This window comes from Arachis ipaensis, chromosome B9 (genome assembly GCF_059453495.1).
Source record: "Arachis ipaensis isolate K30076 ecotype BB chromosome B9, ASM5945349v1, whole genome shotgun sequence".
NCBI classification, from domain to species: domain Eukaryota; kingdom Viridiplantae; phylum Streptophyta; class Magnoliopsida; order Fabales; family Fabaceae; genus Arachis; species Arachis ipaensis.
The window spans coordinates 7,340,828-7,363,743 of NC_142444.1; the positions used below are offsets into that span (position 1 = coordinate 7,340,828).

Sequence of the window (22,916 nt, forward strand, 5' to 3'; positions counted from 1 at the left end):
CCTCCATAGCTTCTTGCAGCACCTTTATCGTAACCGTTGCATCCGCCCTCACCAAAGGAAATATCCTAGCACAAATGACATGGTGATCAAGTTGTCGATGGTCACTAGAAATCGACGTCGCCAAGCAAGTGTGAGGTCCGTTGTACCTTCTAACCTCCTAAGTTCCCTTGCGCTGTCGATGTGTGATGCAAATCAACCACGTGCACCCATTCCCAACCTCCTTGCATCTCCCATGAAACTTCAGATGATCTGACTCAATCACCCGATACTAAACCCACGACAGATGCTATAATCCTTAACACTCAACACAGCTTCCTCCTTAGTCTGGAAAGATTGGCCAATCTGAAAGTCTCTAGAAGGATTTTCCTCGTATAACCCATGCCTCCCGGAGGTGGGATCTATGTCCGGGTGCAGGCCGATTGCTTCCACGTTCAATGTGGAGAAATGTGGCGGCTGTTGGGCTGAACCAGAACCGGATGGCCCACAACGTGCTGGTGACGTGCTCAAAGTATCCTCCTTACTGTCTCCCAATATGTTATCTGGCTCATCATCCAGATCATCATCTCGCATCGCATTCTCAATATGATCCGGCTCACCCTCACCAAACAGTCCAGGAATCAATCCAAGTGACCTAGCTGCCACTGGTGGAGGCGATGGAGGGGGTGGAGGTCCAGCCAACAGACAACCAGCTGCAACGACAGGCATCGAAGTCGACGCACCCCCCACCGACATCGACTGAGGATTCGGCGCCGATGCACCAGAACTATCAAAACCATCTTCCAACTTGGCAAAAAGCTCGTGTATTCTCACCTCCAGAAAACTGCGCCTACAATGAAACAGAACCAGCATGTCTTCGTCTGCCCCGATCACAAACGTTTCATACTGCACCCCAGCTGAAACAACCGCAATTGGAATCTTGTAAAACAACTTCTTCACCCACTTGGACCCACACAACCTTGCCTTCTGCAAAATGCTCGTCTTTAGTTCTGACAGAGTCATCGTGGATCGCACAAAAACACTGACCGGTTCTCTGTCGGTGAACTTAACTCCATGCCTCTTGCTTTTTTTTAATTTTCCCATAACAGTGGACTAGGAACAAAAAACTCTCCTCACTCATTTTTTGAACAAGTGAAAATGACTCTCTACATCACAATACTTCTCCTAGGTGGATATTTATAGGCGAAATACGTCCATGCATAAACCACTGAACCCCTACAGCGGTTTATGCTCATTGTATATTCAAACAGAAACCGTGGAATCCCTACCACGGTTTATGTACACTCAGAATCCGTCAAACCCCTCCCACGAATTACATAGAATTAGGAAAAATTGCATTTTCGTATCAATGTTTCAAAAGTTGTATTCTGGTAATTTTGAACCTCAAACATTTTAAATTGGTAAATTGTCCGTAAAAAATTATTGAAGGGTATCTTAGAAAAAAATAATTTAATTATCAATTTTTTAAAAATATTTTAGTAAAAATATAATTTAATCAATAAAAAAATTTATTAAAGAATATTTTAGTAAGTAAAATTCAATGACAAAAATATAAATTTTTGTTAAAGGGTATTTTTGTAAAAATAATTTTTTTTTTTTTGAAAATGGATAAAGTTAATATTAGTTAGCAGAAAAAATTTAAAATGAATTAAAGAAAATTTTTTTTAAAAGTTATAAAGAAGAAAAATGTACATTTTACGAATAGAGAGAAAAAACGTGTAATTTTAACATCTTAAAAAAAAATAAAATTTTCTCTGGTTTTTATTATTTTGATTTCAATATTTTTAGTACTATGCATTGACGCAAAGGAGCACGAGGAGGAGGAGGCGGCGGCTCAAATTCAACGTAATGCAGAGGTGGTTACGGCTCCACAAGTGAACGAGATGCAAACAAGGCACAAAATCCAACTCCCTGATCATTCTAAGGCAGTTACACATAGCTCTTCCACCAGTGTTGCAAGCGTAAACGTCCTCGGCACCACTACGGTTACGGTAGTGCCTAGAAGAATCGAAGCAGAACCAAAACAAAAAAAACAGAACCAAAATCAAAACAAAAACCAAAACCGGATATATCTTGCGCTAAGAGCGTGGGGATAGTTACGGTAGCCACGGAAGCCTTGCCGCCTGTCTGAAGCGGAGAACGAGAACAAAGCTGAATGCGATATTTATTTCGAGAAATTCATGGTTGGAATTGGAGACCTGATGAAATTATTTGAACTTTTCTAATAATTTAAAGATTAATAACGGTGAAATAGAATAAAAATGTAAAAAATATTTAAATTTTGTTATGATTTTGATTGATGCTTTTGATTTAATTGTATTCTTTTTTTTTTTTTATCAAATATAGGAGACTCGAACCCGCAACCTCTTAATTGAGTATGGGGAGACTATGTTTATACATAAAAAATAATTCTAGATAATATATCGAAAGTCCCATGAAAGAAGGAATACAATTAAATTAATGTATAAGCATTTTTTTTGTACAAATTATTTATGTTCACGCATGCATGTTTTTTTTTTATGTCATTACTTCTTTTTTTCTGGTTGTACGTTCTTTTTCTTCTTTTTTTTTTTATTTTTCTCTTTCGTTATCGTTGTCACCAACACCATCACCTATTTCTCCTCTTTCTTCTTTTTTTTTTTTCATTATAATTTCTTCTCTTCCTTCCTTTTCCTCTTTCTCCTCCACCATCAGTTATCTCGTTGTTGAATATAATGAATAATTCAAGTTTAGATTGTCAATTGAATCAAAACGAAATTGATTATTGTTTTGAATCCAATCAAGTAGCTGACGCGTGGTTCGATTCAAGTTAATTTTTTTGTTAGTAATTTATGATTCTGTAGGTGAATAATATTTCATAGTTGATAGTTTGAATTGAATGTAATGTAAAAGTTCTGCATTAAAAAAATATTTTTCTGTATTTGCAGCAAATTTGGGTGTAACACGAAGACATTTGGGTGTATTCTTTAACAATTTTTGGTGTATGTGTGCTGATAAATTCTGCATAATTCAAAACTCTTCTTCTCCCTCCTTCTCATCTTCTACTTCTTCTTCTTTTTCTTTTTCATCATCATCATCATCATCATATTTTTTTTATTCATCTTTTTTTCTTGTTTTATCTTCTCAAATTTCTTCTTATTTTATTCTTTTAACAAGAATAAAAACAAAAAAAATCAAACAAAGAAGAAGAAAAAACACATAAAGGTACAAAATTACTTAGAAGAGGATGAACTTACATTTATTCAATTAAAAAAAAGAAAGAAATAAGAAAAAAAAGAAGAAAAAAAATGTAGCATTAGAGAAAATATTTTTCTGTATTTGCAGCAAATTTGGGTGTATACGAAGATATTTGGGTGTAACACGAAGATATTTGAATGTATTTGAAAATTTTTAGCGTTATGTGCTGATAAGTTCTGCATAATTCAAAATTTTTCCTCTTCCTCCTCCTTATCTCCTGTTGCTTCTTCTTCTTTTTTTCATCATCATCATCACCATCTTCTTCTTCTTTTTTTCCATTTTGTTTTACCTTATCACATTTTTTCTTATTTTATTCTCTCACCAACACCACCTCCTCCTTCTCCTCCTCCCCCTCCTCTTCTTCCTCTTTTTTTTTATTGGAATTTCTTCTCCTCCTTCATTTTCCTTCTTCCCCTCCATCATCAGTTATCTCGTTGAAGATAATGAACAATTTAAGTTTAGATTGTCAATTGAATCAGAACAAAATTGATTATTTTGAATCCAATCAAGTGGCCGACGTGTGGTTTGATTCTAGTTAATGTTTTCGTTAGTAGTTTATGATTCTATAGGTGAATAATGTTATTTTTATTTGTGAAAATTGTTGTTCATCGTTGATGGTTTGAATTGAATGTAATGTAAAAGTTTTTGCATTAAAGAAAATATTTTTCTGTATTTGGGTGTAACACGAAGATATTTAGGTGTGACACAAAGACATGGAGGAAACATTTTTCTATATTTGCAGAAAATTTGGATGTAACACAAAAATATTTGGGTGTAACACGAAGATATTTGGGTGTATTATTTAAGAATTTTCGGTGTATGTGTGCTGATAAATTCTGCATAATTCAAAACTCTCCCCCTTCCTCCTCATCATCTTTTGCGGCTTCTTCTTCTTCATCTTCTTATTTCATATTCTCATCATTCTTCTAGAGAGAAAAAAATTAAACAAAGAAAAAAAATACATAATGTTGCAAAATCAATAGAAAAATGAGGGAAAAATGCAGTAACAACAACAACAGTAATAAGAAAATGATAATGAAGATGAAACACGCGAAGAAAAAAGAGGAGAAACGTAAAGAAGAAAAAAGAAGAGCAGAGTACCGTGTGGAGCTCTTGACCATCGGAGAGGTTTTGGGAAGGAATCAAGCGAGAAAACATAAGATGAGAAGACACCACATCCAACTTAAAACCTTAAGGTGTCAAGTTAATAGGTTTCCCATCTTATAAACTCCTCACTCTTCCTTACTTTCTTTAATGTGAGACTAACTTTATGCACTCCTCACACTTGCAACATTAACACACGCTCGTATGGGTAAGCATCCTTTTTATTGAGTTTGGCCCAACTTGTATGACTTGTAAACTAAAATGACTTGTATATGTGTAGTACTTCTATATTATCTATAAGAGAAAAATACCAAATTCATACACGAGAGATTTGGTCCTAACAAAATAATTTTTGACTTTTGTTAATAATAAAATAGTCTCTAAAAAATTTTAAAATTTAAAAATGTTAATGTGATCGTCGAAAAAAAACTCTGATAATGACAAAAAATTCTAGCGATATTTCTAGAGATGTTTTTGCCATGGTACATATCAAATATAATCATTAAATCAGTCATTTATATATGATAAATATAATAATTTAAATAATTTGTATATATTTATATTTTAATTTAATAGTTAAATTTTTTTATACCTAATATTTTTGTTACTCATACTAGCCATGACTTTGATTTTGTATTATTCTAATCTTATCCATAGATCTTATAATTGGGTACCAGGTACCTCCCTTTATGCGGTGGAGAAATGGGAAATAAAAAGAGAGATAGAGAATCAGTACATACGTTTGAATATTTGATGCAATTTATATATGTGAGGCTCTTAGATCTAATTCGTGTGGATATATATATATATATAGGGTCTATCTACTGTACAGATGCATCTTCGTATAGATTTACAGATTTAAAAAGCGTGTCACTAAAAGTGTTGCTTAAAGAGAAAGTGTTATCCTTAATCGTTAACTTGGCTCTGATACCAATTTTTAAAAGTCGATTTTTCTTTTAATTTCTTTTTCGAAATTTTTATTAACTCTTCATATTTTAAGTTTATAATTTGTATAGATTCGATTGGTGGTGCTTTATAATTTGTAAATTCATAATCAAAAGTATTGATCATTTCTACTATTACTAGTATTTATAATTCTGATTTTATTTTTATAGTTTTTTTCAATCTTGTTTTAGTTTATAATATTCTTTTTTGTATGGATTATTGTATATAAAATCTTTTATCTGTTTGTCTTTTTCTTTAATATAATTTCTCAAATCCTCAAAAACTTCTTTTATTTCTACACTTTCTGTTGTTTCTAAATATCTTTTTAATTTTTTCAACTTCATTTTCCATTTTTTCTTTCAACAGCTTTAATTCTTTTAAGTCATAATATGGTTTTTCAGGCATTTATAAATTTTTTAAGCTCCAACTTATTTATATTTATTCTTATTTCTATCTTTTGTATTATAAGGTCATTAATTTCGATCTGAAGATTATTTAATTCCCTTTTATACTCCTTTATTTTACTTTTTAATTTTTCGCCCTTTTTCTTTTTATTTTATTTTCTGGTCTTTCAATCTTTGTATGCTTCATTATTTATCTTAGAATTTCTGCAAATTCTATCATCGATTCATCACTGTTTTTTAGAGATTCTATTATTTTTTTTAGCTCTTCAACTTCTCTTTTCAACTTGTCATAAATTATTTTTAGAGCTTCAAATGCTCTTTGATTTATTTCAGAAAACTGTAAATAATTCAACCGATTTTCTCTTTCAAAGAGCTCTTGTTTCTTGTCTTGATAAGTTACATATATTTTTTCTTTATTTATTGTCATAATTTAGTGTTTAGGGTTTCATTTAATTTTTCGACCTTTTTTGTTAATTCATTTATTTCAGAATTTTCTTCTTTAATCTTTAACTTAGATAAACTTAAAGGGCTATTAATTTTAGATTCTCTTATTTGAAAATTCGATGAAACTAATTTTCCTGATGGTTCTTTTAGTAATAGAACTGGGTTTTCAATAGCTTTATATTTTGGTATTTCTGTTTTTACAATTTTCTGAAATAATTCATCGACATAAATTCTTTCTCTATTTTTAAATATTATACTATGATGGTTATTTGTTAAAGCATAATTTATTGCATATGTAATTGAAAATGGCTCATCGTCTTGTTCCATTAAATTCTTTCTGTGAAATTTATAAGCCAAACTTATAGATCTTCCAAGATTTTCAGTTGATAAAGGTATAGCATATCCAAGATGGGCATTGAATTTAACATTTACGTTTGCCAAGTTTCCATGAACAATTCTAATTATTTGATCTATTGGGTCATCAGTAATTCTTTTGTCACAGATTGCTAAGCTTATTGGTGAATTAATTCCTTTCATATATGTAGATTTGATTAAGACTTGTATAGTACTAATATGAATCCATCCAATTTTAGATCTTTTTTGTTGGTCCTTAATTTTCTCAATCTGTTTACTCAATTCTTCATCATTTATCAAAGCTATTTCAAGTTCTCCATTGGCGGATTTTATCTTTATAGGGGCTTCAAGTTGAATTTTTCTATAGTATATTATATTTTTTCTATTAAAAACTTCTTTTAAAAGATTTTGTTTATTAAAATTTTCATTTGATTTGAGATTCAATTCTATTTTTAGAACAGCCTGTTTTTCATTATCTAATAAAGCAGTTAATCTATAATAATCAGATTCTTCTGTTAATTCTAAACTTTCTAAATAATTCATAATTGAAAGACTAGGATGAAAATGTACCTTTCTGGAGAAAAACTTCCTTTATTTAGTATATATTTACATAAGGTGTTTTTATCTCCAGAGGGGAGATTGTAGATACTAACTCCAGAGGGGAGTTTAGAATTATTTTTCCCTAAGGGAATTCTTCCTCAGACTATAGAATCGCCTCGGCAGCTTCCTCCTTGCTCTCCTAGCATATGAGTACTCTTAGCCTCCTGCTTTCTATATTCTGATGATTCTACAATTGCCTAAGCAACCTATTTATAATAGTTGGGTTTGATGGACAATTCCCATCCTTACCCTTCTTATGACGTCATTGCTTACGTCATTGTTTGTTCTCTTGCACCAGCTACATTGTTGGTGCTCTATGACCTAAGTGCTTACGTCACTATGCAATAATGTTGAGAGATGCTTCAGATGCACTGTCCTCCTCTTTTATCATGTGACCCTCAGATGCATTGTCTTCTTCCTTCATCATGTGAGTTGATTCCGTTTCATTATTGCTTTCTTCAGATATCTCTGAGGCACATAGCTGGCACTTGTGGTCTTCTCTGTCTTTTATCAAATAGCAGAGATTCCTTTTTATCCCTTCAGGGAGCTTTTCTAAAAGTCCAGATAAATTGTAGAATGCTGATTCAAATTCCACCAGGAGTCTCATCTCTCTTTCTTCAATTTCATTTCTTTTACTGGACACAAGCAGAGTATTTCTACTTTTATAATTAATCCTTGTGTGAGATTCCTTCGTTATTTTTTGAGTTCTTTCAAAGACCCTTGCTAGTGTGCTGGCTAGCCTTCCTTCATGACTATAAATTGTTAAATCTTGAATCTGATCAATTGGTTGAAAATTTCCTGGAAAGACGGACATGAATATTACTTGGTGTGCTGGAACCAAGCATTCTTCTTCTTCATTAAAAATAGGTTGACTGTTTGTAAATTTTAGGGATATATCCCTTAGATTTACATTGTCAATCATATTTTTAAATCTCTTTACTGCATCAACAAATCTTGCAGGAAACTCACTAATAATTTTTAGATCATTAAAAATTAAAATTGTATCAATTAATCCATACTGGAAAAACTGATAGGTGTCCGATGGGGAAGCATCTGGAAATATAACCAGCTTTGTTAGCTGTTCTTTGGCAATAGGATAATATCCCAAAATTGCTCTTTTTTTTTTCAGTCCAATTCAGGACTATGTTAAGGGTTTCTCTGAGATTTGATATACAGACCCTTTTCTTTTCCTTGATTTCAGCCCTTGTAGGAATGTTTCTTATTATCCCTGTTCTCTGGGTTTGAATTGGAGCTTTATCTGCTCTTTTTAGGGTTTGCTCTGGATGGAGAGCTTCATATTCCCTGAAAGATTCCTTTGCCTCTTCCAATGTTAGAAACCCTCCTTTATGAATTATCCTTGATTGATGTGTGAATGGTGCTACTTTTTCCCAGGCATCATATACTCCTTTCATGGGGCCATTATAAATTACATAATATTTTTTATCTTGGGTAGATTTTTTAATGATTTCAGCAATTGTTTTATTTTCTGAAATTTTTTCTTTTTCTTCACCTGATTTGTCCACCATGCTTAGCTGGCTAAACTCTGATGGTTTTGCTTGTTGTGTTGATTTCATTGCTTCAATGACCTTCTTGAGGGATTGGATCTGTGTCCTTATTTGCTGACAATGCTTGCATTTTTTGAGTTCTTGCTCATATTTTTGAATTTCTTGATCTAATGCGTTGTAGACGAACTCCATTCTCTTGTTAATGTATCTGCAATAACATTTTTGTCACCCTTAATATATTCAATTTTTATTGGATATTGTAACAAGAATAATTGCCATCTTACCAATCGTCCATGATTATAATCAACTTTTAAATTATATCGTATGAAACCTGTTAGGTAACTTGAATCTGTCCTTAATGTAAATTCTCTGGGTAGTAAATCAATTTTCCATTTCTTAAGAGATTTAATCGCTGCTAGAGTTTCCTTTTCATGAGTAGTATATCTCTGTTCTGTTGGAGTAAAAGTCCCTGAAATATACCTGCAAAGTAATTCCTTTGGGGAATATTTAGAATCTAGTGATTCTTTTTCTTGTTCCAAACTTTTTATAGCTTTCTTAGCTTTTAGACATCCTGACCAGGTTATGTCTGAAGCATATGTTTCTACTATTAAGTAATCATTTTCTTCTGGAATATAAAGTTCTGGAAGTTTTTCACATAATTCTTTAATTCTTTGAATTTGCATACTATCCTTTTCATCCCATTTCCATTCTTTTTTAGTACTTATTTTTGGAAATAAGCTTTTAGTGTATTCTGTTATATTCTTTAAAAATCCTTGATCAGAAATATAATTTATACACCCTAAAAATCTTTGTAATTGTTTTCTATCTTCTATTTTATTAGGAAATAGACTTACCTTTTCTAAAACATTTGGTTGAAGTTTTAGCTTTCCTTGAGTGGATAAAATTAATCCAAGAAACTCTATTTCTTGTTTTGCTATTCTTGCTTTCTTTTTGCTAAGAACTAATCCTTTTTCTTTACATCTTTCTAAAACTATTAATAATTTCTGAAGATGATCTTTTTTATCCTGTTTTGTAAAAATTAGTATATCATCAATGTACACTAAAACAAATTCATTTAACTCTTTTAGATTTTCTTCCATAAATCTTTGATAAATACCTGGGGCTTGTTTTAATCCGAATAGTAATACATTCCATTCATAGAGCAACACACTTGTTGATTCTTTTGTTGGGCAAGTAAAAGCAGTTAATTTCTTTGTTTCTTTGTCTAAACGAAGTTGCCAATATCCTGATTTTGCATCAAGAGATGAAAACCACGTTGCTCCTTTGATTTTTTCTAAAATAGAATCTTTTCTTGGAAGTTTATGAGCATCACCAACAGTTGCTTCATTCATCTTCTTATAATTAATAACCATTCTTCGTTTTTCCCTTTTAATTTCATTATTGTTTTCGACGTAAAAGGCTGGAGCCGCATGAGGACTTTTACTTAATCTTATAATTCCTTTTTCCAAAAGATCTCTACATTCTAATGAGAACTCTTCTCTATCTCTTGCGGAATAAGGAATTTTATTTGGAACATTTATCTCTTTTGTAGGATCTTTTAATTTAATGCTTACTAATTCGTTATTTGTATTTTTAATATCTAAAGGATTTTCAGCACAAATTTCATCCAAAAGTTCTTCTATCTTTATTTCAAGATTATTTTTTGGAATATTTATCTGAAAGTATAAATTTAAATAACATGTCTCTAATATAGAAAATATTTTAAATTTTAAGATCTTATCTATAGTAGTAGTTGGTATTTTTATACGTTTTGATTTTTGATTTATTGAAGAATCGTGTGGAGCTTTTAAAACTATATATGTTAATTCTTGAATGAATGGATGATATAGCTTTAAAATGTTATTTTCTATGATAAAATCCATTCCAGAATCTAACATATATATAGATGGAACAATGAACCTATAATTTTGAATAAAAATTTCAGCCATCTCTGCTTTTTGGTCAATTTTATGTATTGATTTGTCAGCTATTCTAACCCTTAATGGTTTCTTTAATTTTTTCCAATCAAGCTTTATATTTGAACTAGCAAAGCACTGTGTTACTCCAGTATCTATGAAAGCATTTATAAATTTTTCTGTTATTTTTATAGTAATAAATGTGGTATTATTACTCAATCTCTGAGTCTGTTTCCGAGACATATTCAAAAATATAGTCTAAGTTATCATCAGATTCCTCTAAGGGTTCCATGAAACAAGACTTAGCAATTTCTATTTGTTTAGTAAGATCCTTTTTATCCTTCTTTTTCGGACATTCATTTGCATAGTGACCTTCTTCTTGGCAATACCAACACTTACAATTTTCTTTTTTATTCGGGCAATAGTCACTTTTTTGTCTTTTGTTTTTACTGTTATTTCTTTTTCTAAAATACCTATTTTTTCTCCAGTTTGGATAGTATTTTCTTTTTTTAAATTGGTATTTTCTTTTTCTTTGAAAATTATTAAGACCATATTTTTGGGGTATCTCTTCATTATCTTGACAGCAAATTCTAATTATATTCGCAAATCTTTTTTGAGTTGCTTCTTGCATACAACGGTCTTTTATTTCCTCTCTTATTGCAGAGGTTGTTCCACCAAAATTATTTTCAATTGTCCCTCTATTTATTTCTCTTATAAATCTTCCCATTATAAATTCATTAGCAGGATATGGAAGTTTTGTTATATACATACTAAGATAATGATTTTTATCTTCTTCTTTTAATTTGTAATAATGTATTCTATATTCACATATATAAGATTCCACATTACATAGATCATATATCTGAATATTAGCTAAATAGTTTTTTGCTTCTTGATATTCTTTATTATAGACTTCTTGTCTATGATCTATAATATTTTTTCCAAAAAATTCTTTATATAGAATCATCATTATATATAATATCTTATCATAAGCTATTGTTTTTGTTGCTAAATCTTCTATTATTTGGTTTTCTATTGATGTCATATAATCTCTTATAGTTCCTTTAGTATGAAACCCTATGTAATTCCAAATATCTCTTCCAGACAATTCACTAAGCTTTGGATTAGTAAAAGCTTCTAATAAAAAGGAATTCAACCAATTTTCGAAAATTTCCTTTTCATTCTTTTTACAGTCTAAGTCAAGCATTCTTTCTCCTTCCATTTCCTGGATTTTAGGAATGTATTTTGATGGTATTTTTGTATATTTTGAATCTTTATTTATAAACCCTTTTTTAAAAGCATAATTATCAAAACCTGTTTCCCATTTAAATTGAGATTGATTATCCTTAGATGTTCCAGCTTCATTTTTAACTTGTATTGGAATTGCTGGTTTTTCGTCACTTGAATAATCTAAGATATGTTCTTCATTTTCTATATTTTCAGAATTTACTAATTCTTCTTCTATTTGAAATTCCTGTTCCATGATATTATTTTCTTGAGCCATTTTTAATTGTTTAAAAAGCATTGTAACTTCTTCTAATTTTTCTTCAATATTCATAATTTTAGTGGTGGTTTTACTTTTAAATCTGTTATGTTGATTATATTTTGAAATTTCTCTTCTTTGGGATTCTCTTTTTCCTTATTTCTTTGAAATTTTATGGATGTTAATATTTCTTCAAGCATATCTACTATAGAATTTAATTGTGGGTTAAAAGTATGATATAGATGTGGGGAATCATTTCTATGGTAACATTTTTTAGAAATTCCGTGTGAAAAATAAGTTTTTTCAGGTTTTTGAAGTCCTTCAATAAAACTTATAGTAAAATAAAGATTTTGAGAAAAGTCTTTTTGTATTGATTTTAAGAATTCGGTATCGTTACAGTTAACATTAGTTAAAATCATTAATTTTTGATCTATTAATTTTGATAACTTAATTATTTCTTCTCTTAAATCTTCTAATTTACTTTTTTCCATTAGGTGACGCTTTTCTTTATGAAGAGTTACGGTTTTAAGTGAAAAATGTAGCTTTAGAATGTGTGGTTTAGATTTTGCCACGTAATCATATCTTTAAATCTGTACAGATTTAGATCTGTACCATATAATTTTCTATTCTAATTTAAAAAAGAAATAATGCAAACATGCATACTTAGATCCGTGTGTTTCGTTCTCAGGTTATTTTATTTGGTGCCAATATCTGATCTATTTCGGTGTTTAAGGGTTTGTTTAGATGTTGAAAAGAAAATGGAAAAAAAGAAAATAAGAAAAAAAAAAGTTGAGTTATTTGTGTATTATTTGGATGAATAGAAAATAGACAAAAAAATAAATAAATAAATAATTTTTTTTTTGTTTAAATAGAAAGAAAAATGAGAAGAAAAAAATTATAATAGTATAAAATTATATTAATATCCTTATTATAAAATAAAGTATAAATATTTTTATTTATTTATATTTATTATATTTATAAATATTATAAAATATTATAATTTTAAATATTTAATTTAAATTATTTATTTAATACATATAATATTTAAATATAAATTTTTATTATAATAATATATTAAAACATAAGTTTATATTAATATTTGTTAATAATAATATAATTAAAGATAGTATTGAAAATACAAAAATATAGCATTTTTCTTCTTGTTTTCTTACTTGTGATGGAAAGAAATTTTTTTTAGTGAGACCCACACAAACATTTTTTTTTCTATTTTTTTTCCTAACTAAACAAAAAAATATCATTTTCCATCAATTTTCTTTCTATTTATTTATTTTTCACTCATTTTCTATCAAACCAAACATAGTGTAAATAATTTTGGTGTGAAGCGAAAATCAAATTTGTTATTATTAAGTTATAAATTTTAATTATACAAACTTTTACTATTAAATTGTAATTATTTTTATATTTATTTATTAGGTCATACTTTTAATACTTATTAATAATAGAGCCAAACAATAGACACATTAGTAAATGTGGATATTGAGAAAGTTTTAGTACTTATTAATAATAGTTGTACAAGTTAATAATAGAATCAAAATTCTCTTTTTGTTATTTCTTTTTTATGATCTAAAACTTCAAACTTGTACTCTCTTTCTCTATTATTGCTTTTTTACATGTGACTATCTATTAGTATTTAGTAGTGAATATTCAATAATATAATCAAACCCTCTTGATAGTCTTCTATTCGAACACCTTACTCTTTTTTTATTGGCCTCTCTTGTTTATTATGGTCTTTCTATGACCTAAAATTAGTCAATATTTTATGAGAGTTAATTTTAATATATTATAGTGTAAAATATTTTATAAAATTATTCAATTATATTTTTTTAAATAATTATTTATGTGATTAATAAAAAATAATTATTTATGATATATTAATATATAATTAAATATATGTATAAAATTACTTTGTATTAACAGTTTATCAAAACTAAATTTATTTTATAAAATCTTACAAATATAAAACAAACATGATACATAATGATAGATGAGTGGTGGGTGGAATAATTAAATTGCTAACCGTAATATTGTTATCAACAAGTGTAATAGCCTTTGTCATGCACACGTAATAAGATTGAAATTATAATTTTAAATTTTTTTGTTAAGATTAATTTGAATTATAATAATTTGATTAATAAAAATATAACATATTATATATTGTTTATTTTTTTTAATTTAGTATTAAATGTATTAATTCTAAAATAGTTATTAAGTAGTTTTAGTAATTTACTTTTTTCAATAAATCAAACATATATACTCAATGTGACCATAAATAACCTAGTAATACTTAGACTCACCAACAATTTTTTATATGTTATTTTACTGTCAAGTAAGAATATATCAAAATCAACTCAAAATAAATAATAAATTATTAGAGAATTCTAATGCACAAAATTCTCTAATAAACATTAAATAATTTAAATCCACTAAAAAATAACTCAACACATTTCTTTGATATCTGCAAAACATATACTTGAAATAATATTATATCAATGTTAGTATACAGTTTTACAATCATCGACCGTATTTACTATACGTGACTCCTTCTTGAAAGTTATTCTACATACGTGTCCAGTCGAAAGATAAATTACTGGACTTTATTTTATTTTTCTAAATTACTATAATTATGCATTATTCATTAAATGCTACTTGTAATATAATTATAATAAAAATATTTTTCTAAAATAAATTTAGAAGAGAGAATAGTGCTTTCATTTTGGAGGAAAAATAAATTCATGAGGGATTGACACTTCACTTTTATTAGTTGATAATGTATTAAATATTGATTTTATATAATTATAATAAAGAGATTTTCCTAAATTAGTATAATCATGCATTATTCGTTAAATGTTAATTATAATATAATTATAATAAAGATATTTTTTTAAAATAAATTTAGAAGAGAAAATAGTGATTTCATTTTAGAGGAAAAATGAATTCATGAGGAATTGACACCTCACTTTTATTAGTTGGAGGAAAAATCCAGTTTTAGTATATTTCTCCTTATTATATATTTTTCTCTAATCATATATCCACTGTTTTCTTTCCTTAGTTTCAGCATTTTGAATTTGGGTTTAACTTGTTGTAGTTCACACTTCTCATTCATTCTAGTAGATGTAGTTGATAACTATTGAAATTCTTTGATTAACATAGGAGAAAAATATATTATTATATGGTAAAATAAATATGAGTATATTTTGTTATTAAATACACAAAGTTAATGTAAAATAAAATTACACATAAAAAAAGCAAAGAAAATAAAATTAAAATAGCAAAAACGATAAAAAGATTATTTTTACAATTTTGTTTTGTCATTTTTATGTATAGAAGATTAGAAAATAATAAACTTTTGACTAAATTAATTTTGTATTTGTTGTATTCAAATTAAATAAGTAATAAGTTATATTATTTTAATTTATTCCTTAAATTTATATATCATAAAAATAAATCAATATACATAATTTTAAATTGTGTGATACTTAAATATCTAATAAAATCAATTAGTTGATATAATTAATGCATCATAATGAATTGTATTTAATGAGTTAAACAAAATAAATTAAGAAACATTCTCACAAACATATGCTACGTTGACTCTATCATTAAATGTAAAAAATCGATTTTTATATAATAGAATCGATAATATAATAGACAGCGAGAAAGAGAAAGATAAACATTTTAGATCTTAGGTTATTTCATTTGGATGTTGTAATGTGGGTATCACATTATTTTACTTATTCTACCCTATAGATCTTTTTGCAACTTTATCTCGGTATCAATAGAATTTCACTACCTTTTAGTAATAAATTAAAATCAAAATAAAATTGAAAAAAAAGTAAAGAATATAAAATTATTGATTGAAATTTTATTTTATTTTTTGTTATTTTAACATGTATTTTTATTTAATATACCAAGACCGTACAAAATTAATCATAAAAAAAGTATAAAATATAAATAAATATACTGAATTAAGAGATAAAATTATATTTGTTATCTCATTTTTACTTTTAGCAGCATAATAGAATATCATGTACTCAACATAATTTAAGATGCAAATTATAATTAATTATACTTTTTATTTTAAAATATTTAAAATTAATCTTAATATAAATAAAAATAATTTAATATATTAAATAAATTAATAGAATAATATAAGTTAACTATTTTTTATTAATTTTGTTTTTTTTTTAATAATTTTGTTGTTTTTAATAGAATAAATTACAATTATGTGATTGATATGAATTTTAATAAATCGTGTGATATTTAAATATCTAATCAAATCAATTAGTTGATATAATTAATATACTGTAATAAATTGTATTCAATGAATTATAAAAAATAAATTAAGAAACACGCTCAAAAGTAGTGACGGATCCAGAAATTTTAAATAGTGGAGGTAAACATATAGCATATAAAAATAATCAAAAATATTTATAAATATATCAAAATATATAAAAAATAAATAATATAAAAATATTAAATATTAAATAATTTTTATGTAATCATTATCAATATTAATATATTGATAAATAATAATATGGTTGTTAATTTATCTTTTTGTAAATTAAATATAATAATAATAATAATAATAATAATAATAATAATAATAAATAAAATTAATCAAAATATAAATAGGTTATCTTCTAATCAATAATAAAAGTGAAATATTTTTTTTTATGAATTATATACCATAATGATATTTTAAATAAATGATATTTTTTTATGTTATATTTTTTTCAATAAATGATATCACGGGTAATTATCATTATCATATATTATTATTATTATTATTATTATTATTATTATTATTATTATTAAAATGATTAAAAATATTTTTAATTGATAACTGATAAGTAGTTTAATAATGTATTAAATATTGATTTGATATAATTATAATAAAGATATTTTTATAAAATAATTTAAAATAGAGAATAAAAAAGTTCATTTTAGAGGGAAAACGGAGTCACAAAAGATCGACACTTTATCTTTATTAGTTAGGAAAAAACCCAGTTTTAATATATTAAGTAGATTATCACAACATCACGAATAAAAAATTGTAAGGTGGTTAACTAGTAGTGGCATAGTTTTAATTATTACTGTTTATTTTTCTACATAATTATTATTGCTTATTTGGTTATTGTATTTATTACATATTTTAAAGCATTTTTCTAAATCACTAGAGTGCGCTCAAAATCAGAATATGTGGTTGAGTGAAAGTTGTGTTTCAAAGTCAAATCTATTTTAGTAGGTGTGTGTGGTTTGCATGCATTATTTTGCGTGAAAAGACATGATGGAACAAGGGAAAAAGACATGGAAGCCAGCAAAATACTATTAAAAAACATGGGATGGATTAACATATATAGAGACAAATAATCCGATTAGTCAGTAACATAATAATAAGGACTAGAAAGATTAGTTGCGGCTACTTTTGTTTATTGTCGTGTGGATATGAAATTTTACAGAAATTAATTTTATTTTTAAATAGTTCTTTAGTAGGTGTAATAATTTACTACAATGTGTGGTTGAAATAATGTACAACGATTCGAAGAGTAATCATACGTTGCTGAAGAAAATTTATACCAAAAAATAAAAAAAAACAAAATAATTTTTTTTCTTAACATTCAAAAGTTTCAACACATATTTTTAAGAAAAATGTTAGTTGTTTTTTAATTTTCAATTTTTAGTCAATTTTTAATGATTCTAATATACGTTGTTAATATAAAAGAATTATAAACGGTATCTAAAGATTATCTAAATTATATTTACATTAATAAAAAAAATTATTTTAAAACAAAAAAGGTACAGATTAACTATTTCATTCCATACATCGTATATAGACTTTCTCTCAATGTCACATTGGAATCTGGAGAACAATTAACCCTAGTCTTAATTATAATCAACCTTATTATTATTGATTTCAGTTGTTAATTATCACATTGGAAATAACCATGAGATGAACACAAATTTAATTTGTCTAGTATATTATGCGAATGAGATAACAAATAAAATGTAAAAATATAAACCAATAAATAAGGTATTTATTTTATTTAAAAAAAATTCAGCATTGACATAAAAATATGAGATATTCTTTTTGAGAAATTACATGGAGTACTCCAGTCAAGTGGGTTTCTTTTGCAAATATTTTATCATTATATATATTGCTGAGATATTCTTTTTGAGAAATTACATGGAGTACTCCCGGCTAAATGAGTTTTTTTTTGCAATTATTTTATCATTATATATATTGCTATATTATCGAAAGATTAATTTGTAGTGTTTGGTTTAGTCATAAATACTGGGAATGTGATGGTTGAGTTGTTGAAGTTGGTATGCTGTCTTTGTTTTGGTACAAAGTCATACGGTTTTGGTGATCGCCTCTGTATATGGATTTGACACTACTACAATGTACAGTGAGATTTAGCTATTTAGGCAAGTTAAAGTAATATCTCCCAAAAGGTAATGTATCCAAAGTTAGCGGACACACATGTATATATTAGATATTTTATTTTTGAATTTAATAAATATATTTTGAATTCTATTAATTTAATAATATTGAATCCATGATTAATAAGTAGCTTATTAAATAATTTTGTTGAATATTTAAGATAATTTAACTTAATAAATATCAAATTAATTTATTTCTTTAAAAGATAAATGTTTTCAAATTTCTATGGATTATTCGTCTTCTATGGTAAATAAATTTTTATTTCATAAAAATTTATTCTAAGAAAAAAAGAGTAAACTATGGAGTAAAGTCTAGTATTATCTTATAATAACTGAGGATAGAGATATTCTCAAACAGAACATAGCAAAAAAAAACAAATGGATACAGTGGAATAAATTAGTAATATTCACCGACCCATTTCATTTAAAGACAAAAAAAAATATCTGACCAAGACCAATTTATAGAGATTGCTAGGGTTGCCTCTATTATTGGCGAATTCGTGTCTTATTGCTTTTGTAGGTGGCATAAAATCTTAATCATTTAAATTAAAAAATTAAGAATATGTGTAATTTATATTTATATTTTTTATTTTGTCACATGTTAGAACTCTGCATCTATATTTTGTGATGTTAACGAGGGTACATCTTGTGAGCTGATGATGAAAATGCTTATACAAATTTTAATATTTATTTGTATCTTACATAAGTTTATATTTTATTATTAGTTTTGCATACTAATTTTTTTTATTATAAGTTATGCAATTTTATTACTGAAAATAAAAAAAATAAAAAATTTTAACTTTAATAAAATAACTTAAATATAAAAAAATTAAAAACATAAAATAAAAATTCAAAGGTCTTTTTTCTCTTTCGCATACTTTTTTTTGTTATAATGTTATTTCCACCATAGTTGCAGAAGCCAAATTTGCCATATGAAATTTGTTGCTACTGATTTCTTATCGGTTGGATTTTTCTCCAATCTCATATGAGTGAACCTCATGGCTGATGCACTCTCCACTTGCATTGCCACTTAGCTATTATATTATTTCTTACTATTACATATGATAAAAATTAATTATATGTAAATATTTAATTATATAATTTTATAAATATCTATATTTAATTTAATTTTATATTTTATATTTTTGAATTAATTATATTTTAGTCATGTACAATTATTAATATAAATATAAATTTTACTAAAAGTTTATTAATATATTTGATTTATTTTAAGTCGTTAGTGTTATGATTAAAGTTATCTGTTTTGATGATAATATTGAAATCTATTGGATATTATGGTTAAATGATAGACTTTGTGAATTAATTGTTACTGTTATTGTGTTAAATTAAGATACTATTATATTATAGTAATATTCATAAATTTTATGTTTATTTTTATATTTGTTATTTTTAGAATTTGAAAATATGTATTTTAAATTTGTTATTAGTTATACTGTTACTGTGAAGAGATATATTTCAAATTTTAATTTTAAGTTTTTGACTATTTTATACTTTTATTTACGTAAGACCGATTTTACCGGTTCAACCAGTAATTTTTTGGTTGAATTAATAAACTAATGAACTAGTAGTTTGACCGGTTCGATCACCGATTCCGTTCCGACAACTATGATTAATAGAGTTATATTGCGTTGTTATGTTAATATTATTACAATAATATTATATGAATTTAATTTTGATACACTGTAGTTTACTAATTTATAGTAGAGTAGTTTTATGCGTGCGTCTAATTACGTATTATCACATCAGTAAAAATAATTACTTTTCACATTTATTGTGTGAATGATAATGCAAAAAAAAACAGATGTGATTGCACGACTATATAAAACATACTCATATTATATATATAGATAATATAGGATATGATATTAATAATTGAATATATGTAAGTAATGTCACATGAGTAAAAATAATTACCTTTCACATTTATTCTCAAAAGAACAAATATAATTGCACGACTATATAAAACATACTCATATTATGTTTATAAATAATATAAAATATGATATTAATAATTGAATGTGTGTGCGTTAACAATATGATAATTATTAAGCAAATTTGTTAACGCTTATAGAATATTAATATTAGAATGTAAAATACATAATTCAAAAATTTTTTAAGTACGTAACTAGCCTTTGTTAATTTTTTTCATTGTTAATTGTTATTTATATCATGTGTAGTAATTTGAAAATTATATATTAATATTTACATTTTTAATTATAGTAAATTATTACCAAATATAAAAATTATTATATGTATTAATATTAAAGTATTTTATATAAAAAGTATTAAAAATTATCAAAATTTATTATATTTAGTTATTATTTAATTATTAATTTAATTTTTTTAATCTAATTTTGTAATCTAGTAATTTAATAATAATATACTTTATCTAATATTTTTAAATATTAATAACTAATTGATGATAAAAAATAATAAATTTTAATGACCATTTATTATTTCTTATTTTTATATTTATGTTAATAAAATATATTTGTATGTACTAATACATTTAAGCTAAATATATTGTTAAATAAAATATACAGCATATATAATTAGTTTTGTTATTTAAAAAATGAGTAAATAATCATTTTGGCATTCGAAAGATTTAACTCTTAACAACTAGAACTTTAACATTTATTTTTGACAAAATGACTCTTGAAAAAAATATTCTGTTTGACAAAATGACCAAACATTTTATCAATGGTTTATTCATCTAGTCAACTGTTCAATTTTTCATGAAAGTACTTAATTTGTCCTTATTTTCTCCAATAAAATTACTAATTTACCCCTTTTATCATCGTTACTTATTCCCAATCCGCTTCTTCCATCACTTTCCATCCAATCACAACTCTTTTCAAACTCTCGCTCACCATTCACAGTACTTTCATTCTCCATTCTCAGCGACGATGATGATACAGTGAGTAAGATTGAGTGGTGGACATGGATGGTAGACATAGATGGTGGTAGAGGATTGAGATGGAGAAAAAGAATGGATGGGATAAGAATAATGATATTGATTGTGATGACAGGAGTAAATTAATAATTTTATTGAAATTTAATTGTTAATCGAATGAATAAACTATTAACCAAACGTTTGGATTATTTTATCAAACAAAATATATTTTTTAGAAATTATTTTATCAAAAAACAAATATTAAAGTTTGTTTTGTCAAAAACTAAATTTTTCGGGTGTTAAAATAATTATTTACTATTAAAAAATAAAAAAAAGATTGCACACTGAGAAGAAAGATTCCATTTTTTTTTTTAATTTCTAACAATGCTTCTCATACATAACAAAAAGCTTTTCCATTCAATTTAAAACACATAAAAAATGCATCTCGCCCAATGCAAGAAGATAGAACTCACCACCCCAAAATACAACACCACATGTTTCTAATATTCGAAAATAACAGCAAAAAAATATCCATATCTAAGTTTTTCTAAGGGTTGAGTACTGTTTTCATCACTAAGATCTTAGATCAAAATCAAAATTATTTTTAATTTTTTTTTATTAAAATTATCCTCAATTTTATAAAACTTTATAAATTCATCATTTTGTCAATAAATAACATTTTTTAAAATGATTTTGCCCTTAAACAAAATAAAAACACCCTCCTCAGCCTCACCACTAACCCAGCATCGTCACCATCGCTTCCATCAATTTAAACCCATTACAACACCAACTATTCCTTCATTCAAAAAACAACAATGGCAAAATCAACTCAATTTTAAATTGAGAAAAGAGAGAAAAAGCCTTGCCAAATTAAAAAACCCTACCCCTTTTTCTCCTGGCTCCCTCTCTCCATGACCTTCACCGGCGCCCCCTAATTTCCGCATCCTGTTTTCATCAGTTAGCCGTCTGACTTCGTTGGCCGTGGGAGAGAGAGAAGGCGGAGGAGCCAAGTGGGAGCGAGAGAAGGGCCGTCATATGGAAGAAGGCTCTTCAAGATGTTATCATTAGACTTGTTTCCGAATGCCCAATATGCAGAAATTACAGCATAAAAAAATATGACACATATTATAGCATAACACACGATGAGCCCTATTATCATCTCCTCTATGACTGGGGGTGCTACAGTTGCCTGCATACATTTATTTATATCATTCATAATCATATTATTATGCTTATTAAATCATCATCATTTAATTTGATTGGATTATTTGTATTTTTGGGAGTATGCTATTTCCAAATATTGCTGCAATAATGGAGATGGAAGTGAAGGCATTAAAGGCCCTATTAAACTTGTTGGCTTCTAGGGAGTAGTCTCTTAAAGGTGCGTTTTTTGAGGTACCTGCAGCAAATTATGAAGAGTGGTGTGGTGGTAATGACTTATGAGGAAGAGAGGGATGGCCAGCGAAGGTGATGATGATGAGGGAGAGAGTGATGCCCAACGAAGGGAGAGAGGGGTTAGTGGTGATTACTGATTAGTGAGAGGAGGGAGGA

At 26.8% G+C, this 22,916-nt stretch overlaps 1 protein-coding gene and 1 pseudogene across 1 annotated transcript; both read right to left on the bottom strand.

The window, feature by feature from the left end:
* Positions 1-258: 258 nt before the first annotated feature.
* Positions 259-999, bottom strand: LOC107614709 (uncharacterized). The gene has a single exon (XM_016316853.1). The coding sequence runs from the start codon at positions 997-999 to the stop codon at positions 259-261; it is 741 nt and encodes a 246-aa protein (XP_016172339.1).
* A 788-nt stretch (positions 1,000-1,787) lies between these two features.
* Positions 1,788-22,916, bottom strand: part of LOC110267010 (ABC transporter C family member 8-like) — a 34,359-nt pseudogene continuing 13,230 nt past the window's right edge.

Bases quoted from the DNA above. Each gene is read 5' to 3' on its own strand.
- LOC107614709 (XM_016316853.1), bottom strand. From the start codon at position 999: ATGACTCTGTCAGAACTAAAGACGAGCATTTTGCAGAAGGCAAGGTTG.